Below are 25,241 nucleotides of genomic sequence, written 5' to 3'. Positions count from 1 at the left end.
AACTGGAGAAAGCCCTCGCACAGGAACTAAGACCCAACACAGCCATAAATAAGTAAATAAATAAAAATTAAAAAAAAAAATAACGACTTTTTTCATTTGTATTAATTTTATAGATTTACGTAAGGAAAATTCACTTTTCGCTGTGTGTATGTTTTCTGTGAGTTCTTACACATGCCTGGATTCTTGTAATCCCCACCACAGGTAGGCAGTGTACAGAACTGTTCCAACACCCCAAAGAATTCCTTCCTACTGTCCCTTTCGGTTCAGATCCTCCCCCACCCAGAACCTCTGGTAACTGCTGATCTGTTTTCTGTTTCTACGTTTTTGCCTTTTCCAGACTAGCATGAATGGAATCATACATTATGTAACCTTTGATACTAGCTTTTTTCACTCACCCATTAAGCTCAAAAGCATAATGCCTTTGAGGTTTGGCCCAGTTACTGTGTGTAGTGATAGTATGTTCCTTTCTGTCACTGGGTGGTATTCCCTTGTGAGGATGTACCACAGTTCATTCATTATTGTTTTTGCAGGGAAAACAGGTTTCTAAATAGATCCAATCAGTTGATTCTGTGTTGTACAAGTCCAGTCTATCCTTGCTGATTTTTTTCTGCTCGTTCTATTGATTATTGAGAGGAGTGTTGCCGAGCATGTTTGTTTCTCCTATCAGTTTTTGCTTCACGTACTCTTGTTAGGGAGTGTTCCCTCTGCTTCTCTTTTCTGGAACACATTGTAGGAATTGGTAATATTTCTTTCTTAAACGTTTGATAGAATTTACTACTGAAACCATCTGGGCCTGGTACTTATTTTTAAATTTTTATTTATTTATTTATTTATTTATGGCTGTGTTGGGTCTTCGTTTCTGTGCGAGGGCTTTCTCTAGTTGCGGCAAGCGGGGACCACTCTTCATCGCGGTGCGCGGGCCTCTCACCATCGCGGCCTCTCTTGTTGCGGAGCACAGGCTCCAGACATGCAGGCTCAGTAATTGTGGCTCACGGGCCCAGCTGCTCTGCGGCATGTGGGATCTTCCCAGACCAGGGCTCGAACCCGCGTCCCCTGCATTGGCAGGCGGATTCTCAACCACTGCGCCACCAGGGAAGCCCCCTGGTACTTATTATCATTATTTTTTTTTTGGAAGGATATTAATTGATGGTAACATTTTCTTTAATAAATATAGGCCTATTCATATTATCTATTTCTTATGTCAGTTTTGGTAGGTTGTGTCTTTTGAGGAATTGGTAGGTCCATTTCCTCTACATTATCAAATTTTGGAGCATAACAGGGTTTGTGAAGTGTATGAAGTTCATTGAAATTTATTACCTGTTTAATGTCCATGGATCAGTGTTGATAGCTCCTGTTTCATTTCTGATATTAGTAATTTATGGCATCTATTTTGTTTCCTTGGTGAGCTTGGCTAGAGGTTTATCAAATTTTATTGACCTTTTCAAAGAATCCGTTTTTTACTTTGTTAATTTTTCTGTTTCCTGTTTTATTGATCTCTGCTCTGCTTTTCATTATTTCTTTAGTTCTTTGTGCTTTCCATTTATACTGCTCTTCTTTCTCTAGTTTTTTAAGGTGAAAGTTTACCGATTTTAGATCTTCTTTTTAACATACGCATTTAGTGGTATAGAGTTCCCCTTCCTTGCTTTTGTTGGCATACCACAAATTTGGGTAAGCTGTAGTTTCATTTCTATTTAGTTCAAAGTATTTTTAATTTGTCCAGAGACTTTGACATGTGTATTAAAAATGTGTTGTTTAATCTCCAGATATTTGGAGATTTTTTTTCAGCTATATTTGTTAGTGATTTCTAGTTTAATTCCATTATGGACTGAGAGTATACTTTGTATGGTTTCTGTTCTCTTGAACTTGCTAAAGTTTGTTTTATGGTCTAGAACGTGGTCTTTCTTCATAAATGTTCCATGCGTGCTTGAGAGGAACGTGTATACTGCTGCAGTTGGATGGAGCATTCTGTAAATTTTTTTATTTCTGTTATTGTATTTTTCAATTGTGAAGTCCCATTTGATTTTCTTTTGTGCTTTATATTTTTTTGCCTGACACCTATCTTTTCATTTGGCTTAAGAGTATTTGTCCTTACTTGGAACATTGTTAGAACAGCTTTTCAGAGTTTTTCTGATCATTCAGCACACGGATCATTTCATGACATTCCCCACCCTCGGCCAAGGAGAGTTGACTTTTCTTGGACCCTTTTCCGTCTGTGCCGTCGGCAGCTGCAGTTTTGGACAGCTCTGGTACCCTGCCTGGGATGTGGGTTAGTGGGTGGGGGCAGGAAAAATTTCCCACAGGGTTCTCACCAAGATTATCCCTCAGGTCTTGAGAGTCTGTTTTTTTTTTTCTTCTTTTTTTCCTAAGTTAAAAACAGAAGTTTACTATAAATACATTTTCTAATGAGATGGCTCTTAGGAGGGGGGAAGTTTGTGGTGTCTTGATTGAAAGTGAATTTGGTAAGGCCAGAATTTCAGATTGTCACTTTGCCTGTCTCTCCAGTAGTCTTTACACCTGGGGACCATCCACCATAGTGAGGGGCTTTCTTTTTTCTGTAAAACTGGGAGACAGTCAGAGAAAATCTCAAATCTCTTGCCACCATCCAGCAGCTCTGGCCAGAAACCCTCTTCCTCCAGGTTCAGTACTTTCTTGTTGTGACACCCGCTGTAGGCAGGTAGGAAGCGGGTCAGCAAAGGGGCTCAGGCACGACCTCGCTTTTCTCCTCCTCGGCTCAGCCCAGTCCATTTCCGGAACCCATGGTTGCTGTGGGGGTTTGGGAGGAGGTTGTGTCCGGGAGGCAGGGACTGGCCTCATTGGCTGGGGGCAGGCACCTGTGGATGATGGGCCACGTGGCCTGGAGGTGCCCCCACGCCCCAGCAGTGTGCATGGGGGCACGTGGCTCAGGCCAGTACCTCCTCGGGTTCCGGCTGTGGTGCGGGGACCCCGACGGGCTGGCCTGTGGAGGCCAAGTTGTCCGTGGTCTCATCACTAGGCCTAGCTGCCACCTGCATCTCAGCCAGTGCTCCTCACCGGTGGGCCATATATATATACATATATATATATTTTTTTGGCTGTGTTGGGTCTTTGTTGCTGTGCGCGGGCTTTCTCTAGTTGCAGCGAGCAAGGGCTACTCTTCGTTGTGGTGCGCGGGCTACTCTTCGTTGTGGTGCGCGGGCTTCTCATTGCGGTGGCTTCTCTTGTTGCTCAGCATGGGCTCTAGGCGCGCGGGCTTCAGTAGTTGTGGCATGTGGGCTCAGCAGTTGTGGCTCACGGGCTCCAGAGCACAGGCTCAGTAGTTGTGGTGCACGGGCTTAGTTGCTCCGTGGCATGTGGGATCTTCCCGGACCAGGGCTCAAACCCGTGTCCCCTGCATTGGCAGGCGGATTCTTAACCACTGCGCCACCAGGGAAGTCCCATGTCTTGAGATTTTTAATCCTTCTGCTTTCATCCACTTTTCAGAGGCTTCTTCTAGGTGCTTTATCTGTTTCAGTCCAATTCAGCTGTAGGTGCTGGGAGAGGTAGGATGCAGGGTGGAATGGGAGAGAGAAAAGTGTGCTTACTCCATTTTGTCCAGAACTCCAAGTCCTCAATTTGTTTTAAAATAGGGTATATGATTCTTTTTGTCAATCAGTACTTAATGGCATAGTTATTTGTTACTTCCTCTTTGCAGAAATCCCAGAATGAGGACATAACTAGCACGGCTGACAGTGTGTGTACAGATGGTAGTAAAGTGACTGTACCATTTTTGTATAAATATGAAGAACCAGAGTTTACTACCAAATCTATTAGTTCACCACCTGTTTCTTCTGAAACTGCCGATAAACCTGTGGATTTATCTACTAGAAAGCAAAATGATGCAGATTCTACAAGTCAAGGTACAATTTGATATATGTTTATAAAAACCTTCTAGGCATGCATTACTACATAAGGTACACCTGTGATTTTGAGAAGATAGACTTTTAAATGCAGATCCAGAAACTCCCTTTCTTAAAACAAAATTTGTGATGTATAAAGGGGCATGAAATGTTTCGCTTTTATGAGCTTATTTTTTACAGTTGAGAATACAAAAAATCTTTAGATATTTCCTGAAATCCTGCCTTTGAATGAATGTTTTAGATTATATTAGATTGTATAAAGCAGAAACTGTATAGCTCTCTATCTGACTTAGTATAGATCTACATCTCATTTTTAAAAAATGATTTTGGGTATGATTTTGGTATATTGTTCATTGAGAACAGTACCTGAAAACTTAATAACAATGAAGAAGCTCAGAACTTGGATGTCTTTTGTAAGTTTTCTTCAGAGAGATAACCAGATTATAAATGTTCCACACCCCATCCCACCCCATCCCTCTCAGTAGTACAGCAGGTCCTACCCCCATTCTCTTTGGGTCCTGAGTAAAGCTTTGATATTCAACGTGTATTAAATGAAATATTAAATTGCTCTTTTCCTTTTGCCAGTGGAAAGCAAAACAGTTTCATTTGGATTTGGAAGTAGCACAGGGCTGTCATTTGCAGACTTGGCTTCCAGTAATTCTGGGGATTTTGCTTTTGGGTCCAAAGGTAAGATCAGGAGGAGCGGTTTTAATGATTGTATTACAGAAATATGCACACCTGGAGGAGCAAGCCCTTTGTTACTCACCTGGCCATTTGTTTCCCCAGCCCTACCCTCCAGCTGTCTAGTGTTGTAATAAAGGAAGGGCTTCTGTTTTATTGTTATTTCTGCTACTATTAATATAACCATAAGAATTTTCTCTTAATTCATTGTAACTCATGGTGCTAGTCTTCCCCATCCTGAAATGCAGAACCGTCACTCCAGTTTTGGAATAACCTTGGGATTGGCAGATTGTTCTTTTAGTTACACTTTTGATTTACTAATATTTCAAGATTTGTGCATCAGTAATTTTTAAGGAGATTTTGCAGTTTTTTATTTTTGCAGTATCCTTGATTGTGCTTTTTAATATAAGGGTTGTGATCATTTATAACTGGTGAGCTTTCCTATCTTTTCCAGTGATTTTTTCTATTTTTGGTCCATTTGGGTATCATTTGTAGAAAATAATCCTTTTCCTTGACTCTTTCAAAAGCTTGAAACACTTAGCATATTTTCTCATTCTTAAGATAGCTTTCATGTATCTGATTATAGCACCACCTAAATTGAACAAGATGCTTGATTTGTCGAATAAATTTTATTGAAGATACATACTTACATGATTAATCTAATTCAGAATAGTGTTCTTCCCTCTCACATATTTTTACTTGTTTCACTAACACTGGGTTTAGCCAATCAGCAAAAACAAAACAAAAAAAACAGTTCCTGTCATTATGGAAACACATATAAAACTTTTAGAAATTACCTTCAGATGCTACGTTATGTTGGAATTCATAGCTTCACTGATGTCAGGTTGCTTTATTTTTAATTTATTAATAAGTAGCCTGAAGTCACAGGGTTATAGGTCAACAGATACAACAGTATAGTGGGTATAATTATCCACAAATAAAAAAAGCCAAATAAAAATTGATGTGTTAGGTTGCTTGATACTTGGTATACCTTTTTCAAAGTACTCCATCAGTACTGTACAATAAAGTGTGAGGTAGGCAAGACTCAAATGCCATGTGGGAGGCTCGCCCTGAGTATTATTTGCTGATGTTCACTCCTTTTTCCGTGAGATTATTTACCAAGCTCTTTTTTAAACTACATTTCTTGTTTTGTTCTTGGATCTGACAGGAATTTGTGCTTTGTCTTTTCAAAGAAGTAGCTTTTGGTTTTATCAGTTCTTTTGTTTATGTTTTTTATTTATCTTCAGATTTGGTCATTACTTTCCTTTAAATTATCATTAGTTTTCTTGCGTGTTGAATGCCTGCTTTGTTTAATTTAGGTTGTGCTAATAAGCACAGAATAGCATTTTGAAACTAAATTCCCCTGGAATCAATTTCATAGCTTTTCATGGGGAATTTTCACACTACTGTAAGTTTTTTTAATATTTTAGAATTTCATCTTGCCTTCTTTGATTAAGAGCTTGTGGGATTTAATTTTTTTTTTTTTAAGGTAATCAATTTCACCAGAATGGTTTTTTGTTTTTTAAACTTATTTCTGGCATTGTGTGGACCTTTTTGATCTTAAACTTTTTGTTTTGGTTGGTTTTAAGCTACCAGGAGTCTTTTTTTTTTTAATCCTTTCCTCCTCTTCTGTTATGTTCATTTTATTTTTGTTTCACGTTTTCTTTTGTTCCTTTTTTTTCCTGTCTTCTCCTGAAAGTCCTCTTCACAGGCAGGTCTGTCGGTCACTCCCTGTCTTTTGTGTAATATTTCATATGGAAACTAAGAGAACACAAGGAACACCTGTTTATCTGCTGCTCCCCTTTGTCCGTGATTTGACACATTTTATCGTATTTCCTTGAGATTCGGTAATGTTTTCATTAAACCCGGACACAGAGTAGAATCTTCCTAGGTACTATTATCTAGAACACAGTTGTTGTTAACTTGGTATTATTGACGTGCACATCTTTATACTCTTACTGTGTAAGTTCTTCTGTCCCTTTAGAACAGTGGTTTTCAACTCTTGGCTTCATATTAGAATTTCTTGGGAGCTTTTTAAAGAAAAAAGAAACACCTCATAGTTAAGTTGGGCTCTCTGGGTGTGCGGCCCAGGCATTGGTATTTTACAGAAGCTGTTGGTGTTATTTTAATATGCACCCAGTGTTAAGAACCATTGCTTCAGAGGAATTTTGAGACTTTCTGCCATACCTCTCAGGGTATTGGGGTAATTTAAAAATTTTTTCTGCTTGGGAGTTCCTGAGCCAGTTATTTTTGAGCCCTATGCCTGTGTATCATGTAGATCTGTGGTTACTGTTCCCACACAACCTGAGATTGTGCTCTTCTTGTTTCAGAGCATTCTTTTGCTGTATCTTCTTAAGAATTTTTTTTTTCTTGTTTTTTTCTCCTCATTAAACCTGGCTTAGGAGTTACTGCTTTAGACACTCATTTTGTTCTTTCTTCAGGGTGCTGAGTTTTTAACTGATCCGTGACATTTTTGCCTTCTCCTGAGTTTTTGCATCAGATGTAGGATTAGAGAGCAGTGATTTGTCAGCAAGAGATGAAGAGTTGAGAGGTTTCTTTCCTCTAAGATAGTGGGGAATGTATTAGCAGGCTAGGTCCTTAATTTGAGATGTGGGTGAAGAAGCTTTTAGTTTTCACCTTCTCCCTGTGAGGGAGAGGAAAAGTCTTTGTTCCTCTGTGTGGGAGTGGGGAGCCTTTTCACCCCTTAACTAAGTTAAGCCTAGTATTGCTTGAGGACAGTGGGGGTCAGCTTCTCCCAAGGCTGCCAGTGCCACCTGGCCAAGAAGTTTAAGCTCCAGCTCTAGTTACCTTAGGAGGAAGTTGAGGTAGAGAAGTTATAAACATGTGTTTAGTCTGCTTCGGCTAATATGGAAGTAGCAGATTTGGCTTCTTTGAGAAGAGTTTTAGGTTCAAAAGTTATATTTTTCATGTGATAGAATGTTTTATGAAATGAACTACCTTTGGAGCTGAGCTGGGTTTTCAGAGTTTCAAAGTATGTACTTTTAATTAAGAACCTGCTTCATTACTGAAAGTTCTTGTGTAGTTTAGTATCATGAAGACCTAAGGCTCAGACGATCCTAGACCCTATCTGTATATCCAGGCATAAACGTTACTAAAAGTTCTGTGTACTCACCACATGAGTTTAACATGCCAGAAGAGTACAAGTTTAAACATTTTTATTAGAAGTATGTTACATCATTGGAAATTAGATTCATTCATAAAGTAATCTAACTGGGATTAAAAGCTTATTAAAATAGATACCACTGTTTAAGTATCCTAATTTATTCATCAGATAAAAATTTCCAGTGGGCAAACACTGGAGCAGCTGTGTTCGGAGCACAGTCAACCAGTAAAGTTGGCGAAGATGAAGATGGTAGTGATGAAGAGGTAGTTCATAATGAAGATATCCATTTTGAACCAATAGTGTCATTACCAGAGGTAAATATTGAAGAATGAAAACCTTACTAATAACTTCACATTTTAAGTTTAAAACTTGACATGGGCTTGATTTGTAGGGCTGGCCTTATTTGCATTTCTTTCAGAACATTGACCATTTCAAATGGAAGCTCTTTATTAGAAGTTCAGCCTTTAAGTTCAAATAGTCTTTTTAAAAAAATTTATATACAAATGTTATTTGGTAAATTCTATATGAAATCCTTGGGAAGAACTTGATTTTTCATGTTTGTTTTCAGTAACATAATTCTAGGGGCAAAAAAAAAACCCCAACCAACATCTAATCTCATATTTGCCACAGTCCTTTCAATAAAAAGTAAATTGTACTTTTTCTGGACAAGAATGTTGTTTTAGGCAAATTACTCTTATCAGTTTCAACCTCAATCAGCAGATAATATTTAAGAACAAGCATTTTTTTGAAACCTCTCCTGTAAAAGAATGTATTTAGTTTCCAAAATGAGGAAGAATGTTATGTAAGAGGAAAATGTGTAATGACAAATTTTTCCTGCCTCATCCAAATCAGATGTATTTGTAACCCTAGGATGTTAACAGGTTTCAAATTCTGTTCATGCCAGTGTCTTAAGGAATTTGGATCTTGGAATTTGTTATGGAATATTTTATAAGCAGCAGCTTATAGATAATTTCATCTCTTGTCACAGGTAGAAGTAAAATCTGGAGAAGAAGATGAAGAAATTTTATTTAAAGAGAGAGCCAAACTTTACAGGTGGGATCGAGAGGCCAGTCAGTGGAAGGAGCGTGGGGTTGGAGACATGAAGATCCTCTGGCACACGATGAAGAATTACTACCGGGTCCTCATGAGAAGAGACCAGGTGCTCAAAGTGTGTGCAAACCATGTCATCACCAGAACAATGGAACTGAAACCCTTGAATGTTTCCAACAATGCTTTAGTTTGGACTGCCTCAGATTATGCTGGTGAGCTCTACACGCAAATGCTTCTTTCCGGTTTGGAGATTTTTCTAAAATTGATAACAAATACATAAAACAATTTATAACAGTTATTATAACACAAAGGTCACTGTGTTGTTTGTTGTTTAATAGATGGAGAAGCCAAAGTGGAACAGCTTGCAGTGAGATTTAAAACTAAAGAAATGGCTGATTGTTTTAAGAAAAAATTTGAAGAATGTCAACAGAATTTATTGAAACTCCAGGAAGAACAGGTATCACCGAGAGCAAAGGAGACAAATCCTGTGGTGTTTTTTGATGTTTGCGCAGATGATGAGCCTCTGGGACGTATAACCATGGAATTATTTTCAAACATTGTTCCTCAAACTGCTGAGAACTTCAGAGCACTGTGCACTGGAGAGAAGGGCTTTGGTTTCAAGAACTCCATTTTTCACAGAGTGATTCCAGATTTCGTTTGCCAAGTAAGTCTTAACTCTACATCACAATGGGTGTCTAGAAATGTGCAGCACACCAACTTGGGAAATTTGGGTGTTTCTCCGTGCTTATAATTTTCTTTAGACTTCTTTAGCATTTCCACACCCCCAGCTTCTGTCCCCACAAGAACTTTCAGCCTAAAACGGTTCATATTTTTAATGCCTTGAACCTGCTAGAAATCAAGGGTGGGAAAAAGATCGTTTCATTTTTTGTCTTCTTTCACAACTGGGTATTTCTGAGTTTTCAGACTACATTCTCAGAGAAGCTGGGTGTTTAGGACCTACCCTTCAGTGGTTAGTTCTGTATGTATTTTAACATTTTATTTGAGATTCCTGTTAATTGAAATCTTTTTTCAGGGGGGAGATATCACCAAACACGATGGAACAGGAGGACGGTCCATTTATGGAGATAAATTTGAAGATGAAAATTTTGATGTGAAACATACCAGTCCTGGCTTACTATCCATGGCCAATCGAGGCAAGGATACCAATAATTCTCAATTTTTCATAACACTGAAAAAAGCAGAGCATTTGGACTTTAAGCATGTAGTATTTGGGTTTGTTAAAGATGGCATGGATACTGTGAAAAAGATTGAATCATTTGGTTCTCCTAAAGGGTCTGTTAGTCGAAGAATTATTATCACAGAATGTGGACAGATATAAAATCATTGTTTTTCATAGTAGATTTTACCTGTATAAACAGTTGAATTGAAGCCTAGCTGTTATGACAACATGGTAATTATGTTCAGCTTTTGAAAATGGACATTTCCAATGTATAAATGTAAAATTGCAGCTTATAGCTGTTGTCACTTTTTAATGTGTTATAATTGACCTTGCATGGTGTGAAATAAAAGTTTAAACACTGGTGTATTTCAGGTGTACTTGTGTTTATGTACTCCTGACATATTTGTATTAAAATGGAGTAATACTAATCTTGTTAAAAGCAATAGACCTTCTCAAACTATTGAAGGAATATGATATATGCAATTTAACTTTAGTTTCTTCTGAGATATTAGACTTCCTGCATGGATATACTTACTGTTTGGATAAAGGGACCATGACTTGGATAGTTTTTATTTCAGATTTGGAATATATTTGGTAATTTTCACTATTGGTGTGCTCATTTATGAATAAAGATTCACTTGTGAGTGGGTAGAGCCAGAGGGTAGAGACTTAACCAAAGTGCTCTTCTATCAATTCTTGCACCTCCTGTATAGCTAACAGAGTACCTTCTTTCCTTAAAATGTTATGTAGCTTCCTGTGCTCTTCCCAATTAATTTTTACATTTTAAGTAAGTTGAGTATTTAGACTTTTTAAAAAACCTGTCATCTGTTTCTACTACCTCAAACTGCATTTGGTTCTGATAGAACTTGAATTTTTCCTTGCAGTTATTGTGATAAAGTATGAGTATTTTAAAAAGGTCTATACCATGTTCTTTGGTTAAAGATTTGGTTTATACTAGATTGTTGCAGTACCTTTTTCTGGTGAATTTTGTAGCAAAAATAAAGTGACAATTGTTAACAGCCATGACATTTAAAATATTCATTACTTGTGCATCTAGTTGTTTTTTCATTCTGGAACCAAAGTAAGGAGATAATTAAAGATCTGTAAACTCAAACTGCCACCTAATTTCCAGAGCTCCCAAGGAGAGGACTGTTTTCCCGTTGGGTATACACTGAAAACTTACTTGGAAATGGCTAGTGTCAGAAGTTCGACAGAAAAAGAGGGACGTTCTCATCAGCCTACTCGTGTGGCACCACAGAGCACCCCGGGAGAGCACATTTTGCGTATTCCAACCACTGCCGGCGGTGCCTTCCGCCCCCCGGGGTTTTTTCCAGCGGAGCCGCCTCATTTTGGGTAGTGAGGCAGTGGGGCTGTCGCGCCGTTTGGGGTTTGGAAACAGGCTGTCCTGGGACAGCACCTGCTGACCGCCCGTAGTGCGGGGGTCTCGTGGGGTCCGTGTGCCGGGCGCGGTGGACGGCCCTGACCCTCCGAGTGTGGGTGTGTGGGTGTGTTTGTGTGTGGATGCGGGTTGGGTGGGTGGATGCGGGTCCCCGCGCGCGGCTGCCCGGCGGAGACACGGGTGCCTGTCACGTTTCGGGGCGCCTCCCGAGGGATTCCAGGCTGCGGGAGGCACTCGGAGGCGCCCTAAAGCATCCCAACTGTGGACTCACAAGCTTGGTAACGAATGCTTTGGCCGAAACCGACTTCTCCAGGATTAGTGTCTCACAGCTGCTTCGATGGGTTCGAGCGCTTATGAGACGGACCCGCGCGGACTGTGCCTCGGCGCGACCCTTGGGAAGGAAAGGAAAACAGGAGAGCCCCGCGCGCGCCCTCACGGCCCGCGAGCACGGACCTGCGCCAGCGGCCGGGCCCAGCCACATCCGCGCCGAAAGAACGCCGGAGGCGGGGCGTGCGCGCGTCGTGACGCACGTCCGAGGCGCCCGCCCAACCGCAGATCAGAGCACTTTTGCCGGGGAGACGTAGGCGGCCGCGGCGCGCCGTGCGTCACGGCGCAAATCCGCTGCGTCCGCCCCGCCTGGCCGCGCGCCGTTACCAGGGAGACGACGGCGGCCGCGGCCATGGAGCTGAGGGTGGTGAAGCCGCCCGGGCAGGACCTGATGGTGGAGCGCCTCAAAAGCCGCTACGGCGTGGGGGGCGGCTGCCCCTCCGAGGTGAGGTCCCGCCCTGCCTGTCGGCCCATGCCAAGTCCGCGGGTCGCCGGATCTGCGGGTCGGAGCGTGGGCGCGAGGCAGGGCCCCTGGCGGCGGCGGCGGCGGCGTGCGTGCGCTTGCGGGGAGGGTGCTCTCGGCGGGCACCGGGAGCGGGAAGGGCCGGGCGCGTCAGCGCGCAGATGCGTGGCAGGCGTTCCCGGCTGTGACTTGCATGCGGGTCGGAACCGCCTCGGTCCCGCCCCAGAGCGGCGAGTCCGAGCCGGTTTCACGCCTAAAGGTGCGGGCGCGCGGCCTGGTGGATCCGCGGTGGCCGCCTCTGTGCGCAGACCCGGCGCGCGTGTCGGGGCGGCAGGGAGGGGACCGGGATGAGGCCGGTTGTGCCGGGCGGGGGCGCCGGGCGGCCCGGCCCGCCCCGGTCACCGCTCCGTCGTTCTCTTTCAGCCCGGGCGCCGGCGGCCGGACGTGGCGGAGCGGCGGCGGCGGCCTCCCCGCACCCCAGGTAGGGCGGCGGGCCGGGTGTCCGCGCGGCTGGGGAGGCGCTCGCTCTTTTTTTCACCGCAGCAGATGTAGTTTATTGCGCAGCGTTTAATGCTTGAAGTGCATAAAGGGGAGAAATAAAGTGTTGAACGTTTGGGCACTGGCGGGATGTCGTGACGAGGTGGAAGGAGGGCGGATTCTGAACGTTCGGGGAGTTCGCCTACCGCCTGCGGTCCTTAGGTTCCGACCCATAGAACAGGGTTAGAGGCACCTGCTCTGCTTCCCGGCGTCGTTGCCGGCGTCACGTGCGGGGGGGCGGGGATGAACGTCAGTGCTGTTTGAAGAGCAGACTTGATGCCTGTTTTCTGGAAGTCTGCATTAGGGAGACACACAGACAGGAAATCGCTACGTAGCTTTGTTCTCCTACGTTTCGGGGTCGAGAATGAGGTCGTTGATATCTGACCTTAGTGAGCAGCCTCTGCCGTCTTCTTTCCTGTTCACAGAGGACTTCGGTTTCTACTCACGTGGAGATGAAGCTGGTCCGTCGCTGAGATGTTACTCTGATGAGAGGAGGCGCGGCCCCGCATCCCCCCGTGGTGCCCTCAAGCGCGGGACCGTCAGTTGGCAAGGTACCCCGAGTCCTGCTCGGGCCTCCCCTGGGCATCTCGGGAAACTAAGGAGGGTCAGGGGCTGCCTGTGTGTTTGCTTTTCTCTGAGAGGAGCCTGCTGAGTGGTTAGAGAAACTGAGTGAGTGTTAGGGAGAATTTGATAAAAGCACAAACCTAGCGTCGTGTTTGCTGGCATAATGCAAAGTTACACTGTGTGATAGATGGCTCTTCATCCAGGACCCAAATGAAGACCTTGCTCCCCCCCACCCTTTTTTTTTTTAATGGTGATATTCTAATTCTAATTTTAAAGTATTTGTTTATTTATTTATTTATGGCTGTGTTGGGTCTTCGTCTCTGTGCGAGGGCTTTCTCTAGTTGCGGCAAGCAGGGGCCACTCCTCATCGCGGTGCGCGGGCCTCTCACTATCGCGGCCTCTCTTGTTGCGGGGCACAGGCTCCAGATGCGCAGGCTCAGTAATTGTGGCTCACGGGCCCAGCTGCTCTGCGGCACGTGGGATCTTCCCAGACCAGGGCTCGAACCCGTGTCCCCTGCATTGGCAGGCAGATTCGCAACCACTGCGCCACCAGGGAAGCCCCCCCCCCCCTTTTTTTAATTAAGGAATTAGGGTAAAAACGAGTACAAGTTTGTTAGGCGGCGGTATTAGTCTGTGTCATGTGTCTCCTGGTGTGGTGAGCACTGTGTCCCAGGTAGCAGAGAGACGGAAGAAGTCAGCCCAGGGGTTGGTATCAATGCCTATAGCATACGTATGATGCGGTGCTGGGCTGTGAGGGGTCAGCAGTTTTGTAGAAGAGATTTTACTCTGGGTAAAACCACTGTAAAAACAATGGAGGCTGAGGTGAAATAAAGTTCTAAGTTGAATACTATTAGTGCCAAAAATATGTGGCAGAAGGAAGTGCTTAGGTATCGAGAGGGAGCAGACATTTTGAAATAACGTTAAACCATAAAAATGTGTACGTATACAAAATGAAACGGGGTAATTGTGGAGAGAAAAACAGAAAATTGTGCCTACGGTATCTGTTGTTAATGTGATTTATATTTTGGAGCTTGAATTGCTTCATTCTCTGATTAAACGAATTAATCCATGTAAAGGACTTAGAACAGTGTTCAGTACGTAGAGAAGCACTCAGGTGCACCGCTGTTTATCATCATTACTGTTACTGCCGTTTCCTTTGGTGCTCACAGAGTCACTTAGTTGATCTGGAGTCAAGATTTGGACATGGGGTTGATCGAATATAGAGGAAGGAAAGAGAAAATTGCTGGAAGTTAATTATGAATTCATGGAAATTATTTTCATATATTTAACTGATAGTTTTATCGTCTTTAAGGTAAGCGGTCTGGGTGTAATTTCAAGTTACAAGTTGAAGCTGGTGGACTGTGAAAGTTTCTAACATCGGACAGTTTTTCCACAGTCCCTAGTTGTGATCTAGTGCGGAGTCGGAGTCGTAGAGCTGCCCAGCACACGCCGCAGGTGTCTGTTGAGTTCTTGAGATGGGGCTGGTCTCAATTGAGATGTGCTGTGAGTATAAAATACACAGCTGATTTTAAAGATGGATAAAAGAATGTAAAATGTCTTATTTTAAAATATTGATTGTATGTTAAAATAACAGTCTTTTAGATATACTGGGTTAAATATAGTATATTGTTAAAATTTCATGTCTTTTTATGTTTTCAGTATGGCTGTTAGAATTTTGTTTTTTCTTCTTGCGGCACCGAGAGGCTTGCGGGATCTTAGTTCCCCGACGGGGGATTGAACCCTGGGCGGTCGACAGTGAGAGCACAGAGTCTTAACGACTGGACTGCCAGGGAGTTCCCAGAAATTTTAAGTTATCTTTTGTGACTTGCAGTATATTCCTTTTGAACAGCACTGGTCTGGAAATGTCAACGTTCAGGTGATCTTTTTGGAGAGAACACCTGGGATTCTAGTTCTGCTTCACCTTTTGCTGGTTATGTCACCTGTCAGTTAATTGAACTTTAGGGTTCCGTTTTGTCACCTTAAACACTGGTTCTCTTAGTTACAATTAGACAGAGCAGTGCCTGTCAGATCTGCCTCACAGCAGTATCCGGGGTCAGAAGGAGGAGTGTGGAGCGTCGGCAGGGTGTGCAGTTTGCAGTTGAGCCTGTTTGAATGTGTAGAAGGAACTTTGTAGTGAGTTTTCAGCATCAGTGACTGGTACTTTATAATTTTTCCTTTTGCTTTTTTAAACATGTTTACTTGTTACATTTTTCTCAGTTGTTACGCTGTTAATATTTGAAAAGCAGTCTCACCTGCTTTAAATGCTGTAGAAATCTTCCAGAATGCTGTGATAGAATTTCTTTTAAAGCCTAGATGATGAACTGGATTCTTTTCAAGATTTAAAACAACGGGAAACAGAAGAAGAGTTCGCTGGGAATGATCATAGAGTTAGTACCTCCGAAATAAACAAGCAGTCTTTTAAAGAGATAAACAAAGGTAAGAGAAATACTCATTTTAGAACAGTCATTTAAACAGTACCTCTGTCCAGTAGGGCGCGTAAAGCTTACCCCATAGTAATAATGCTGGTTCTCAGGGGTCTGTATTTCTGTGTCCTGGAGCTTTGTAAGCCATGAGCTGGCTACTGTGCTTGTCATGAAGCTAAAGGAGAAGAAAAAATAAACTTCATGATTTTCCAGTAGAATTTCTACACTCTCAAAGTTTATCAAAAGTGCTTAATAATCAACTGAATATTTTTATAATTTCTTCAGTTCTTTTTCATGTCAGTATTTGTTAGGAAGTGAGTAAAATTATGGTAGTAGGTGCCTCTTCCTTAAACATTTTAGGAAAATAGTCCAGATCACTTGAGGTCTGGCTTCCTTTGGCCCTGAGCAGTGGTTGCTCTCTGTGTACCTGGCTGCCTATCCTAGTTTTGCCAGGATTTCAGGAAAAGAGGCAGCCGGGCTGGTGCCCTCCCCTCTTGGCTGCAGGACCCGGCTGCCCCCGGGAGCCTATGCATCTCACACACACACAGGACACTCGCGGCTCCGTCCTGTTCGCCATTCATCTCAGCGTACGGGGAGCACGAAGAATACTTCTGCCGGCTTGTGTTTCCTGCTGTGCGGTGGGTTTTCCCACGGATGACCATTGAACAAATGCTGAGTGTGTGTAAAGGCTGACAGAACTAAGGAGTCTTCAGGCCGGTGCTGGGTGGACGGGAGCCTGGAGAGGGGGTCTCCCCTTGAAGGGCGTCTGCTGAGTGAGGGAAGGGAGACATTTTCCTTTTTAAACATTCCTACTTTTTGTCTTGGCTCCCCAGTCTGTCCAAGACGGGGAGTACTGTGGGAGAGCCCTTCTTAAAGCCGGGGCCGCTGCCCCAGCTGGAGGCCAACGCAAGGGAAAACCACTGTGCTCGGTGTTCGCAGAGCGTGAGTTCTGGTAGCTCAGCGCTGGCGAGAAGCGAAGCAGGAGGGCCTCGCTCTCCACTGCTGTCGGGGGAGTTGGTTAGCTTTGGGCCCCGGGCAGTGGACTCTGCACGCGTACCCTGCCACCCTGCAGTGTTGCTGCCATGCGTGTGCTTTAGGGGAGCGCTCCCCGTGGGCGCCAGGGGCCAGGGGCGAGGCCGCCCCGCTCGGGTGTCCGTGCGCGAAAAACACAGCACAGGTGACGCAGTGGAGGGTGGTGCACCTGCCGCCGTCGTTAATGCAGGAACGTGTTATTTAACGAGGGAGGTTATAGAGGTTATGTCATTATATGATTATTTAACTACAGACGTTACATAAAGTTTAAAGACAGGCAAAACAAATAATTTTTTAAACATAAGTAGTAAAAATTAAAAAGAAGGGAAACAATGATGAACACTGTATTTGGGTTAGTGGTTAATTTGGTGTAAGGGAGAGAAGGGAATGTGCTCCGGGGTTTCTGAGGTAACTTTCCATTTCTTGGTCTAGGCAGTTAATCCATAAGTGCTTTCGCGCACTCATTTTTGAAGTAATCTCAGATTTACGGAGAAGTTGCAAAAAGACCGCAAAGAATTCCTGTGTGGCTTTCATCCAAATTTTCTAAATGTTAACCGTTTGCTGTATCATTCTTTCTCTCTGCATATAGTCCTTGAAACTTTTTAACAATACTATGAGGATATTTAAAACTATAAATTCAGTTTTTAATTTGTTTAATTTTCTTAGCAGTTGCCGGGCCAACTAATTCGGCCTCAGATTCAAGGAACTGGACTGACTGTTGCAGTGACGCCAGTGACTCTCCTTCGAAACGTGTCAGCTCCCCAGCGTCCAGAGCCTCAAACAGGCAGGGTGTGCTTCCGCGTCAGGTCAGCCAGATCTACGATGAGTTACTCCAGATATACCAGAAACTGCAGGTGAGCCCGCAGGCTGAACCGGGGGTCCGGAAATGTTGATGTTGTCAGCGCCGAACGTTGAGGAAACACGAACACAGGTGTTTCGTTTTAATTGTGTTAGTTAAGTGTTTATTTCCATTCCATCCTTACTGAAGAAATAAAAGAGAATTTGCTGGTAAAGTATGCTTTTTGAAGTAGGTGTTCTAGATTCATTGTTTTAAATACCTATATGTAAAAAGTTCTCCTGTCAGCTCTCACCAGAATTCAGTTCAGAACAGTGGCCTTTATCTTCTTTGTCTCTAAAGGATGTAATTCATGTCTTTCTCAAGCATCCACTAAGTGGGAGTACAGAAGGAAGCAGAAGTATATGTAATAACAATTTCTGTTTGAAATTCTTCTAGTTGGAAATACGTTATATTTTTATACACATGAAATAAACGTTTTTTAAAAGCCAGTATCATTTTGTCTAAATAATTCTAACTAAAAAATAAGATTATAATTACTGTAGCATTTCAGAAGATTATTTTGGCCTAAAATCGCTGGGGGAAGGCTCAGGGAGAGACTTAATGTGGTAACTTGACAGAGAGGCAGAAGTTCAAGAGGAGAGGAGCGGGGAGGACATTCTTGGTACAAGGAGTTGGAGGTGAGACGCTTTGGAAGGAGGGCTTTATCAGGTTGTGAGGCCACCAGCCTGTCGGGAGAGAAGATGCTGACAGCTCAGGCCAAGGAGTGCCAGGGTGAAGCCAGTGTGTTAAGAAGATGCTTTCGACCGTACTTCACAGGGTAAAAAAGAGTAAGGGTTCTAAGGACATAGCTATCGTGTATAGCAAACACAATAAAGATATAAATATTTAATTTAAAAAATGAAGTACAGTGGGTTAATCTTGTTTAATTTGTAGTTTAATCTGATTTAAAAAACTACTTTGTGGTCTTTTATCGTGTTGTCATTAAACATACATTTTTGGTATGTTGTGTGATATCATTCATTCAACAAATATTTGAACACCTCTTAATATGCTTTTTGATGCTAAGTGCTGAGGATATAGAAGTAAATAGAGTATATGGTCCTTGCCATGCATAGCTTATTAGAAGTGATGCATAAGTACCCGTGTAGTTACAGTTGTACAAATTTTAGTGAATGATATAGTTACAATATGAACACCTGATTGGAGTGGACTGAGAGACCAGGCAAGGTATTTCTAAGAAAATAACATTGGAGTCAGATGCTGAAGGTTGGGTAGCGTTTAGCCCAGTGAAAGAGGTCCGTTGTAGACAGACGTTCTGGTATGAGAAGCCCCTGGGGCCTGGTAACACTCATTCAAGGGAAATGTAGCAGGGGACTCTGCAGAGTTCCTTAAAGAAATGGATTGGAGGGGACGGGTGTGGAAGTTGATAGCCCAGATCGGGTATTCTACTGCAGTGGTCCCGGTGAGCGATACTGGCCACTCGGACTGGGATGGCGGCAGAGAAACAGAAGTGAGTAGATTGGAGATTTATTTTGGACTTGGGGTGAAGTGTTGGATATGGTGCAGAGAGAATAAGGTGTTGAGGATGAGTCCCGCCTTTCTGGTTTGTACCACTTGGAGGAAGAATGGATTTAGGGAGAAAGATCGAGATTTTCATCTGGAATGGATCAGGTTCGAGAGTGAAATGGAGACACAGCTCTCACGCGGTCAGTAGGTGAGGCCTGGAGCAGGTGCAGTGTGAAGAGGTAGGAGCAGTGCCCTGGGCTAGGGTGAGGGCCCTGGGGGTGGAGAGGAGCCAGGGGCTCTAAGCATCGTGAAGAGGTGGGATCAGAAGGTCTTGGAGATTGTTTCAATTTGGGAGATGTGCGATAGGCTTGTAGTTCAGGGGGAAATGCAGGTCAGTTCTTTGGGTATTGGAAATGGGCTGCTTTTTGCTGAGATAGGGGACAAAACTAGAGAAGGAGAGGATTAATTAATTCCATTTTTTAAAAAATTCTAACTTTTTGTGCAGGAAATAATTTCTTCATTTTCTTTATTTTACAAGGTAACACTGTATTTTTGTTTTTTTAATTTGTTTTCTTAAATTTTACTGTTGTATTTTTTGGCTGCACCACATGGCATGCAGGATCCTATTATCCCCGACCAGGGATCGAACCCGTGCCCCCTGCAGTGGAAGCACAGAGTCTTAACCACTGGACCACCAGGGAATTCCCTGTATTTTAGTTTTTAAAAAAATACGACATGTAGGAAAACATCAGCAGTGTGCCTGTTGCCAGTATTTTAGTATATTAACATTTTATTAATATTTCTATTTGATATTTTTAAAGAAGTAAAGCGTTTCAGTTACAGATGAAGCATCCGTCTCCCATCCCGTTTCCTCTCTTCCCAGGATAAAGCCCTCCCCTAAAGCTAGTGTGGATCATTTCTGTTATGTTTTAACTAAACCCTTTATGTATTCGTATGTATGCGTTGTTTTCGAGTGTTTTAAAATTTTATGTAATGACACATTGTGGATATGTTTTCACAACTTCCCTTGCGTCATTATTATTACATTTTTGAGATTTACATACGTGGAAAATGTAGATCTAGTTCGTTCGTTTTAATTGCTGTTTTGTATTCCAGCCTGTAAGTAAACCGCCAGGACTTGATTTCTGTGTAGATGCGCAGCAGGATAGAGTGCGCCCCGCAGGCAGCTCCGTTTGCTCCCCAACGCGTGAGGAAAGGCAGCACGGGCGCCACGTGGTCCTCGGGGGGGGGGGGGGCGGGTAGTGCCCGTCCGCTTACGTTCCTGTCGGCAGCATCCTGGTGGTCTCTTTTCCCCGTGATCGGATGGGTGTCTCAGGGCTGTTGTAGTTTGTATTTTCTGCCTTTGAGCATTGAGTCCATTAACGTGATTCTCTCTGAGTTCAGACACTAATGATAAAACCATATTTTTAAGCCAACCGGGATAGTAACCTACAGTGCAAACCTAAAGACCTTGAGAGTACACGAGGTAACAAGACTGTGTCCAGGAGTTCAGTTTCAATTCTCCAGAATTCTGTGGTTCTTTGTTTTTTTTTTTTTAAACTTTGGGTTTATTTATTTATTTATTTATTTATGGCTGCGTTGGGTCCTCGTTTCTGTGCGAGGGCTTTCTCTAGTTGCGGCAAGTGGGGGCCACTCTTCATCGCGGTGCGCGGGCCTCTCACTATCGCGGCCTCTCTTGTTGCGGAGCACAGGCTCCAGACGCGCAGGCTCAGCAATTGTGGCTCACGGGCCCAGTTGCTCCGCGGCATGTGGGATCTTCCCGGACCAGGGCTCGAACCCGTATCCTCCGCATCGGCAGGCAGATTCTCAACCACTGCGCCACCAGGGAAGCCCTCTGTGGTTCTTTGTTAATCAGACAACATAAGCACCATATCAGAATTTTTTGGCTTTCATCATCTGCTAAGGTGAAAAGGTTCCAGCACGTTTCTGCCAGTGGTTGACTGATGATGAGGAATCTTCCAGTGATTGTAGTAGAACCCATCCCTCTGAGGGCCTCATCCATCTGCCTCAGGAACCGCTGGGACTGAGGCCTTGCTGGGTCTTCAGAGGGGAGGCTGGTCCTGTGCAGAAAGCTTCCGCGTCCAGAACTGGTGGTCAGAGGAGAGCCTGACCGTGAGCCATCCCAGGAAAGGGAGGAGGGAGGTGTACCTTCACAGGGCCTGCCGGGCACTGCAGGAAGCAGCAGGTCAGGGTCTGATGAGAGCCCGCTTCCGGGTTCATAGACAGCATCTTCTTGCTATGTCGTCACATGGTGGAAGGGCCTCTTTAATTTTTTTTAAAGTGTGCAATTCATTTATTTTTAGTATACTCAAAGAGTTACACTGGCCATCACCTCAGCCAATTTTAGAATATTTTCATTATCCCGGTAATGAAACTCCCTTACCCATTGCATGTCTCTCCTCATGTCTCCCCATACTCGCCTCAGCCTTAGGTAACCGCTAATCTACTTTCTGTCTCGATGGATTTGCCTGTTTTGGATTTTTCATATAAATATGTAGTAAGTATGTTTCATATAAGCATGAGGTAACTGGCTTCTTTCACTTGGCATGGTATTTTCAAGGTTTATCCATGTGGCAGCATGTATCAGTACTTTGTTCCTTTTTATTGTTGAATAGTATTCCATTATAAGGATGTTCCACATTTTCTTTATCCATTCATCAACTGGTAGACATTCGGGTTGTTTCCACTCTTTTGGCTATTACGACTAACGCGGCTGTGAACACTCGTGTTTAAGGTTTGTGTGGACATGTGCTTTCACCTCTCCTGGGTGTGTACCTGGGTGTGGAGTTGCTGGGTCGTACGGCAGCCCTGTGTGTTTCTCTTTTTGAGGACCCGTCAAACTGTTTCCCAAAACGGCTGCACCATTTTACGCCCCACCAGTGCTGAGCAAGGGTTCCAGTTTCTCGCTGTCTTTGTGATTCTAGCCATCCTAGTGGATGTGAAGTGCTGTCTCGGGGTTTTGATTTGCATTCCCCTGATGGCTAATTGATTTCAATTTTGGACATGACTATTTTGTGCTACCTGAAAGCACACAGGTGGAGATGTTAATAGGCAGCTTGGACTTGAGTCTGGAGCTTGGGGGAAAGAGCTGAGCACCGCAGTTTGGAAACAGTGAGTTGCGTGCGCAGTGCTTTTAGCCCCTGGGTGGATGGAACCAAGCAGAGGAAGTATGGAGAAAGAAAGCAGCCTAATCCCCAATCTTGAGGAGCGCAGTAATTGAAGGGCAGGGGAGGGAGTAGAGCCCGCGGAGGGGAAAGGGGACCCGGAGGAGGTGGTGTCAGGGAGGCGAGGAGGGAGGGGACCAGAGTGTGCGATGCGTGAAACCAGGGCTGCAGCGGGACCTGCGGGTTCAGTGATTGGGCAGCTGGTTCAGTAGGGGACGTGGGTTGAGGCCAGATGAAAGTATCAGTACGTCGAGGAGTAACTGGGATGTCAAGAGGGCTCAGCAAACGTAGACAACATTTTAAACAAGTTTGTGAGCCGGGGAGGCAAGTGGGCGGGGTCCAGGGAGATTTCATTTCTGATGCGACGGCAGTGTTGGAAATAATAGAGCACTGCGTGGCAGCAGTCTCCCCAGGAGGCAGAGGCAGTGGGAGGCCGGCCTCCCTTTGTAAGGTTGCCTCCCCGCACTGTCTTCTGTGCCCCCGTGAAGGCAGAGACCAGGCTGCCTGCACAGAGGCTGGAGGAGGTGATGGATTCAGGGTGGAGGGTGGAGAAGGTTTGCATAGGCGCCGTGGGGAATTGGGGGGAGGTGGGAGAGGATTTCTGGGCCGCACAGGAGCGCCTCTTCAGGTGTGAGGCTTCCTTCTCCAGGGGAGCTCAGCTGGTGGCGTCGGGGCAGGGAAGGTGGCTGGAGGGCAGCCCAGGCGATGGGAAGGTGAGGGGTGGAGGGCATCCCGGTGGGCGCGGGGAGCTCTGCGGTGCTCACTTCGCTTGCACCCCAAATTCTCTCGAGTCCTCACGGTGGAATCTCACTGGTGGATCCTGCAAAGTACAGGGTCACCTGCACGCCGGTCTGGCTGTTGCTGCGTCTGCGCTCACTCGGTTCCCCTGTGTCCGAAACGCCGTTCGATTGAGCTGCCATCTCAGTGAATGAGACTCTTACTTGTACCGCTGGTGCGTGTGCTTCCGAAAAACACTAAACTCTGCCCTTTCCATACAGTGTGAAACTGCAGCACAACAGGAATTTGCTGAAGAGCTTCAAAAGCGAGAACGTTTTCTGGCTGAGAGAGAAGAGCTGCTTTTCAGACATGAAAGTGCCTTGAATAAAATTAAAGGTGTCAGAGAAGAGGTTCTTACAAGGTTCCAGATCTTGAAGGAGGTAAGCGCATGGCGCTGACTTTAGTGCGCAGGGCCCTCCTCCTCTGGTTTGGGCTCCCTGCTCGTTCGCGTTTGCATGTTTGCTCAGCCTCTCCGCCCTCACATTTTCTCCTGGACCAGTTGAAGGTGGGTTGCAAAAATCAAGACCCAGCACCCTAAGTCCTTCTTCCGTGCTATGGATCGCCTCAGAATGAGGGTGTTCTCCGCACCACTATTGAACAGGAAATGCGTGCTAATTGTGTAATTTAACTTAAAATACATACACAGTCCACACTCGCTTTCCCAGTGGGTCCCCAAATTGTCTTTTATTGCTTTTTGTTTTGTTCTCTGATCAAGGAACTAGACAAAATGCAGGCAAATCTCATTGGTTTCTCTGGATCTAGAGCTATCCACGTCACCATTTTTGCTTTTTGTGAGGCTTTTCTTTGAAGACTTTTGGCCTGTAGTCTTAAAAGAGTGTGTCTTATTGTGTATTTGCCTGATTGTTTCCTAACATTTATATTCAGATGAAATATTTTTATCAAGACTGTCAGGTAGTTGGTATGGTATTGTTCCTTGTTTCATATCAAGAGATGGGTTACTATACGTGTAACTTATATAGAGGAGAATTTACTATTTGTTTTGAAAGCGCGTGCAGTCTCGTGATGGGCGCCGTGATCAAGAAGAAGAGTATCCCGGCCTCCAGAGTTCCCACGTGCTCCTCGTAGTTGCCCGTCTCCCCCGCCTCCCCGCACCCCCCAGCAAGCACCCTCCCCCCCTCTCCCACTTTGCTGTCACCCCGCAGGTTTCTGAGGCTGTTCCTCTCTTCAGTCCTTTTCTTGTGCGTCCTTCAGATTTGATCACGGGATCACGGTTTCTTCTTTCATTTCCATGTTGCAATTGAGCTCGTCTAGAGAATTTTTTTATTTCTGGCATTTTAAAGTTCTAAATTTTCCAATTATTTTCAGTTTTTCTTACGAGAATTTCTGTCTTTCCATTTGCATTCATTGGCATTTGGAATTCAGTTAAAAATTCCACTCTAGATCACCTAAGGGTTGGCATTTTTCTTGAAACCTAATCACATTTTTCTGGTTCTTTGTATGTGCAGTGAGTTTGGGATTGTCTTCGGGACCTTTTGGATATTATTAATTTTGTATAGATTCTGGATCCTTTCATAACACTCTGAAGAATGTTGGTTGTATGTATTCATTTCTTAAGCAGTGAGCCCAGTGGGTCGAGGCTGAGTGTTTTCTCACCGTGTGGGCTGTGCCCCCGTCGCTCGGTTTCCAAAGCCTGTGCTGTTGCTCTGGAGCCTGTCACGCGGGCACCGCTGGGGGTTCTCAGCCTTTGCTGTGATGCTCTGGGTCTTTAAGGTGCCTACGCGCAGTAGGGCTGTTTTTAAATTGAACTCCTGTCTCTGCCCCTTTGCTCTGCTGCTTTCGCCGGCTCAGGGCTGATCCAGATTTGAGCACGTCCCTTGGCTCGTGGGGTCCCCTCTTCCTGGTTTCGCAGCCCTTAAAAGCAGTTTCTCTCCGATTAGCAGTGTCTGGGGCCTGCCCTGGGGCAAGACTGCAAGGGAAAACGAAACCCAGGAAACTTCAGCCCCTTGATGGTTTCTTCTCCAGGTTTTCCCTCCTTTCTACTATTCCCTGGTTTTGTTTCCCTTTGACATTCCTTAGGTAGTAGCTTTTTGTGTTTTGTGTACGGTTTTTAGTTTTAATTAGTTGTAATCGGTAAGAGAGCCCTCTGGAAATGGAACCCATGTCATACATTTTTAATCTCTTCTGGAGGTGGAAGATTTGTACAGTGAGAATATTAATTTAATTTTTAAAATACGTATAGTATTTGTGACCATATCCTAAGTTATTTCAGGAGTCATTTAATGTAATAATAAAGTTGCATAAAGCTAGTTTTTTTCACAAGCTTGGATTTTTTTTTTTTTCTAAACATCTTTATTGGAG

At 44.2% G+C, this 25,241-nt stretch overlaps 2 protein-coding genes across 19 annotated transcripts in view; both read left to right on the top strand.

The window, feature by feature from the left end:
* The window catches only part of LOC118905994 (E3 SUMO-protein ligase RanBP2), a 55,073-nt gene extending 44,122 nt beyond the window's left edge, over window positions 1-10,951 (top strand). The window contains exons 25-30 of one of the 3 annotated variants that reach the window (XM_036873132.1): window positions 3,671-3,875; window positions 4,461-4,562; window positions 7,849-7,994; window positions 8,669-8,942; window positions 9,069-9,394; window positions 9,764-10,951. In XM_036873132.1, coding sequence (XP_036729027.1) covers window positions 3,671-3,875; window positions 4,461-4,562; window positions 7,849-7,994; window positions 8,669-8,942; window positions 9,069-9,394; window positions 9,764-10,069 — 1,359 coding nt within the window. In that variant the 3' untranslated portion in view covers window positions 10,070-10,951. The remainder of the gene's footprint in view (window positions 1-3,670; window positions 3,876-4,460; window positions 4,563-7,848; window positions 7,995-8,668; window positions 8,943-9,068; window positions 9,395-9,763) is intronic. The other 2 variants (XM_036873134.1, XM_036873133.1) reach the window with 2 other exon arrangements.
* Window positions 10,952-11,911: 960 nt separating this feature from the next.
* Window positions 11,912-25,241, top strand: part of CCDC138 (coiled-coil domain containing 138) — a 59,087-nt gene continuing 45,757 nt past the window's right edge. For 4 of the 16 annotated variants that reach the window (XM_036873456.1, XM_036873447.1, XM_036873445.1 and 1 more), the window contains exons 1-6: window positions 11,917-12,081; window positions 12,523-12,580; window positions 13,062-13,187; window positions 15,514-15,636; window positions 17,322-17,509; window positions 23,144-23,302. In XM_036873456.1, coding sequence (XP_036729351.1) covers window positions 11,989-12,081; window positions 12,523-12,580; window positions 13,062-13,187; window positions 15,514-15,636; window positions 17,322-17,509; window positions 23,144-23,302 — 747 coding nt within the window. In that variant the 5' untranslated portion in view covers window positions 11,917-11,988. Of the gene's footprint in view, window positions 12,082-12,178; window positions 12,359-12,387; window positions 12,581-13,061; window positions 13,188-14,512; window positions 14,704-15,513; window positions 15,637-17,321; window positions 17,510-23,143; window positions 23,303-25,241 lie in introns of those variants that run through there. The other 12 variants (XM_036873444.1, XM_036873450.1, XM_036873446.1 and 9 more) reach the window with 10 other exon arrangements.

This window comes from Balaenoptera musculus, chromosome 13 (assembly GCF_009873245.2).
Source record: "Balaenoptera musculus isolate JJ_BM4_2016_0621 chromosome 13, mBalMus1.pri.v3, whole genome shotgun sequence".
NCBI lineage: Eukaryota > Metazoa > Chordata > Mammalia > Artiodactyla > Balaenopteridae > Balaenoptera > Balaenoptera musculus.
This window is presented reverse-complemented; position numbering and strand designations above follow the sequence as displayed.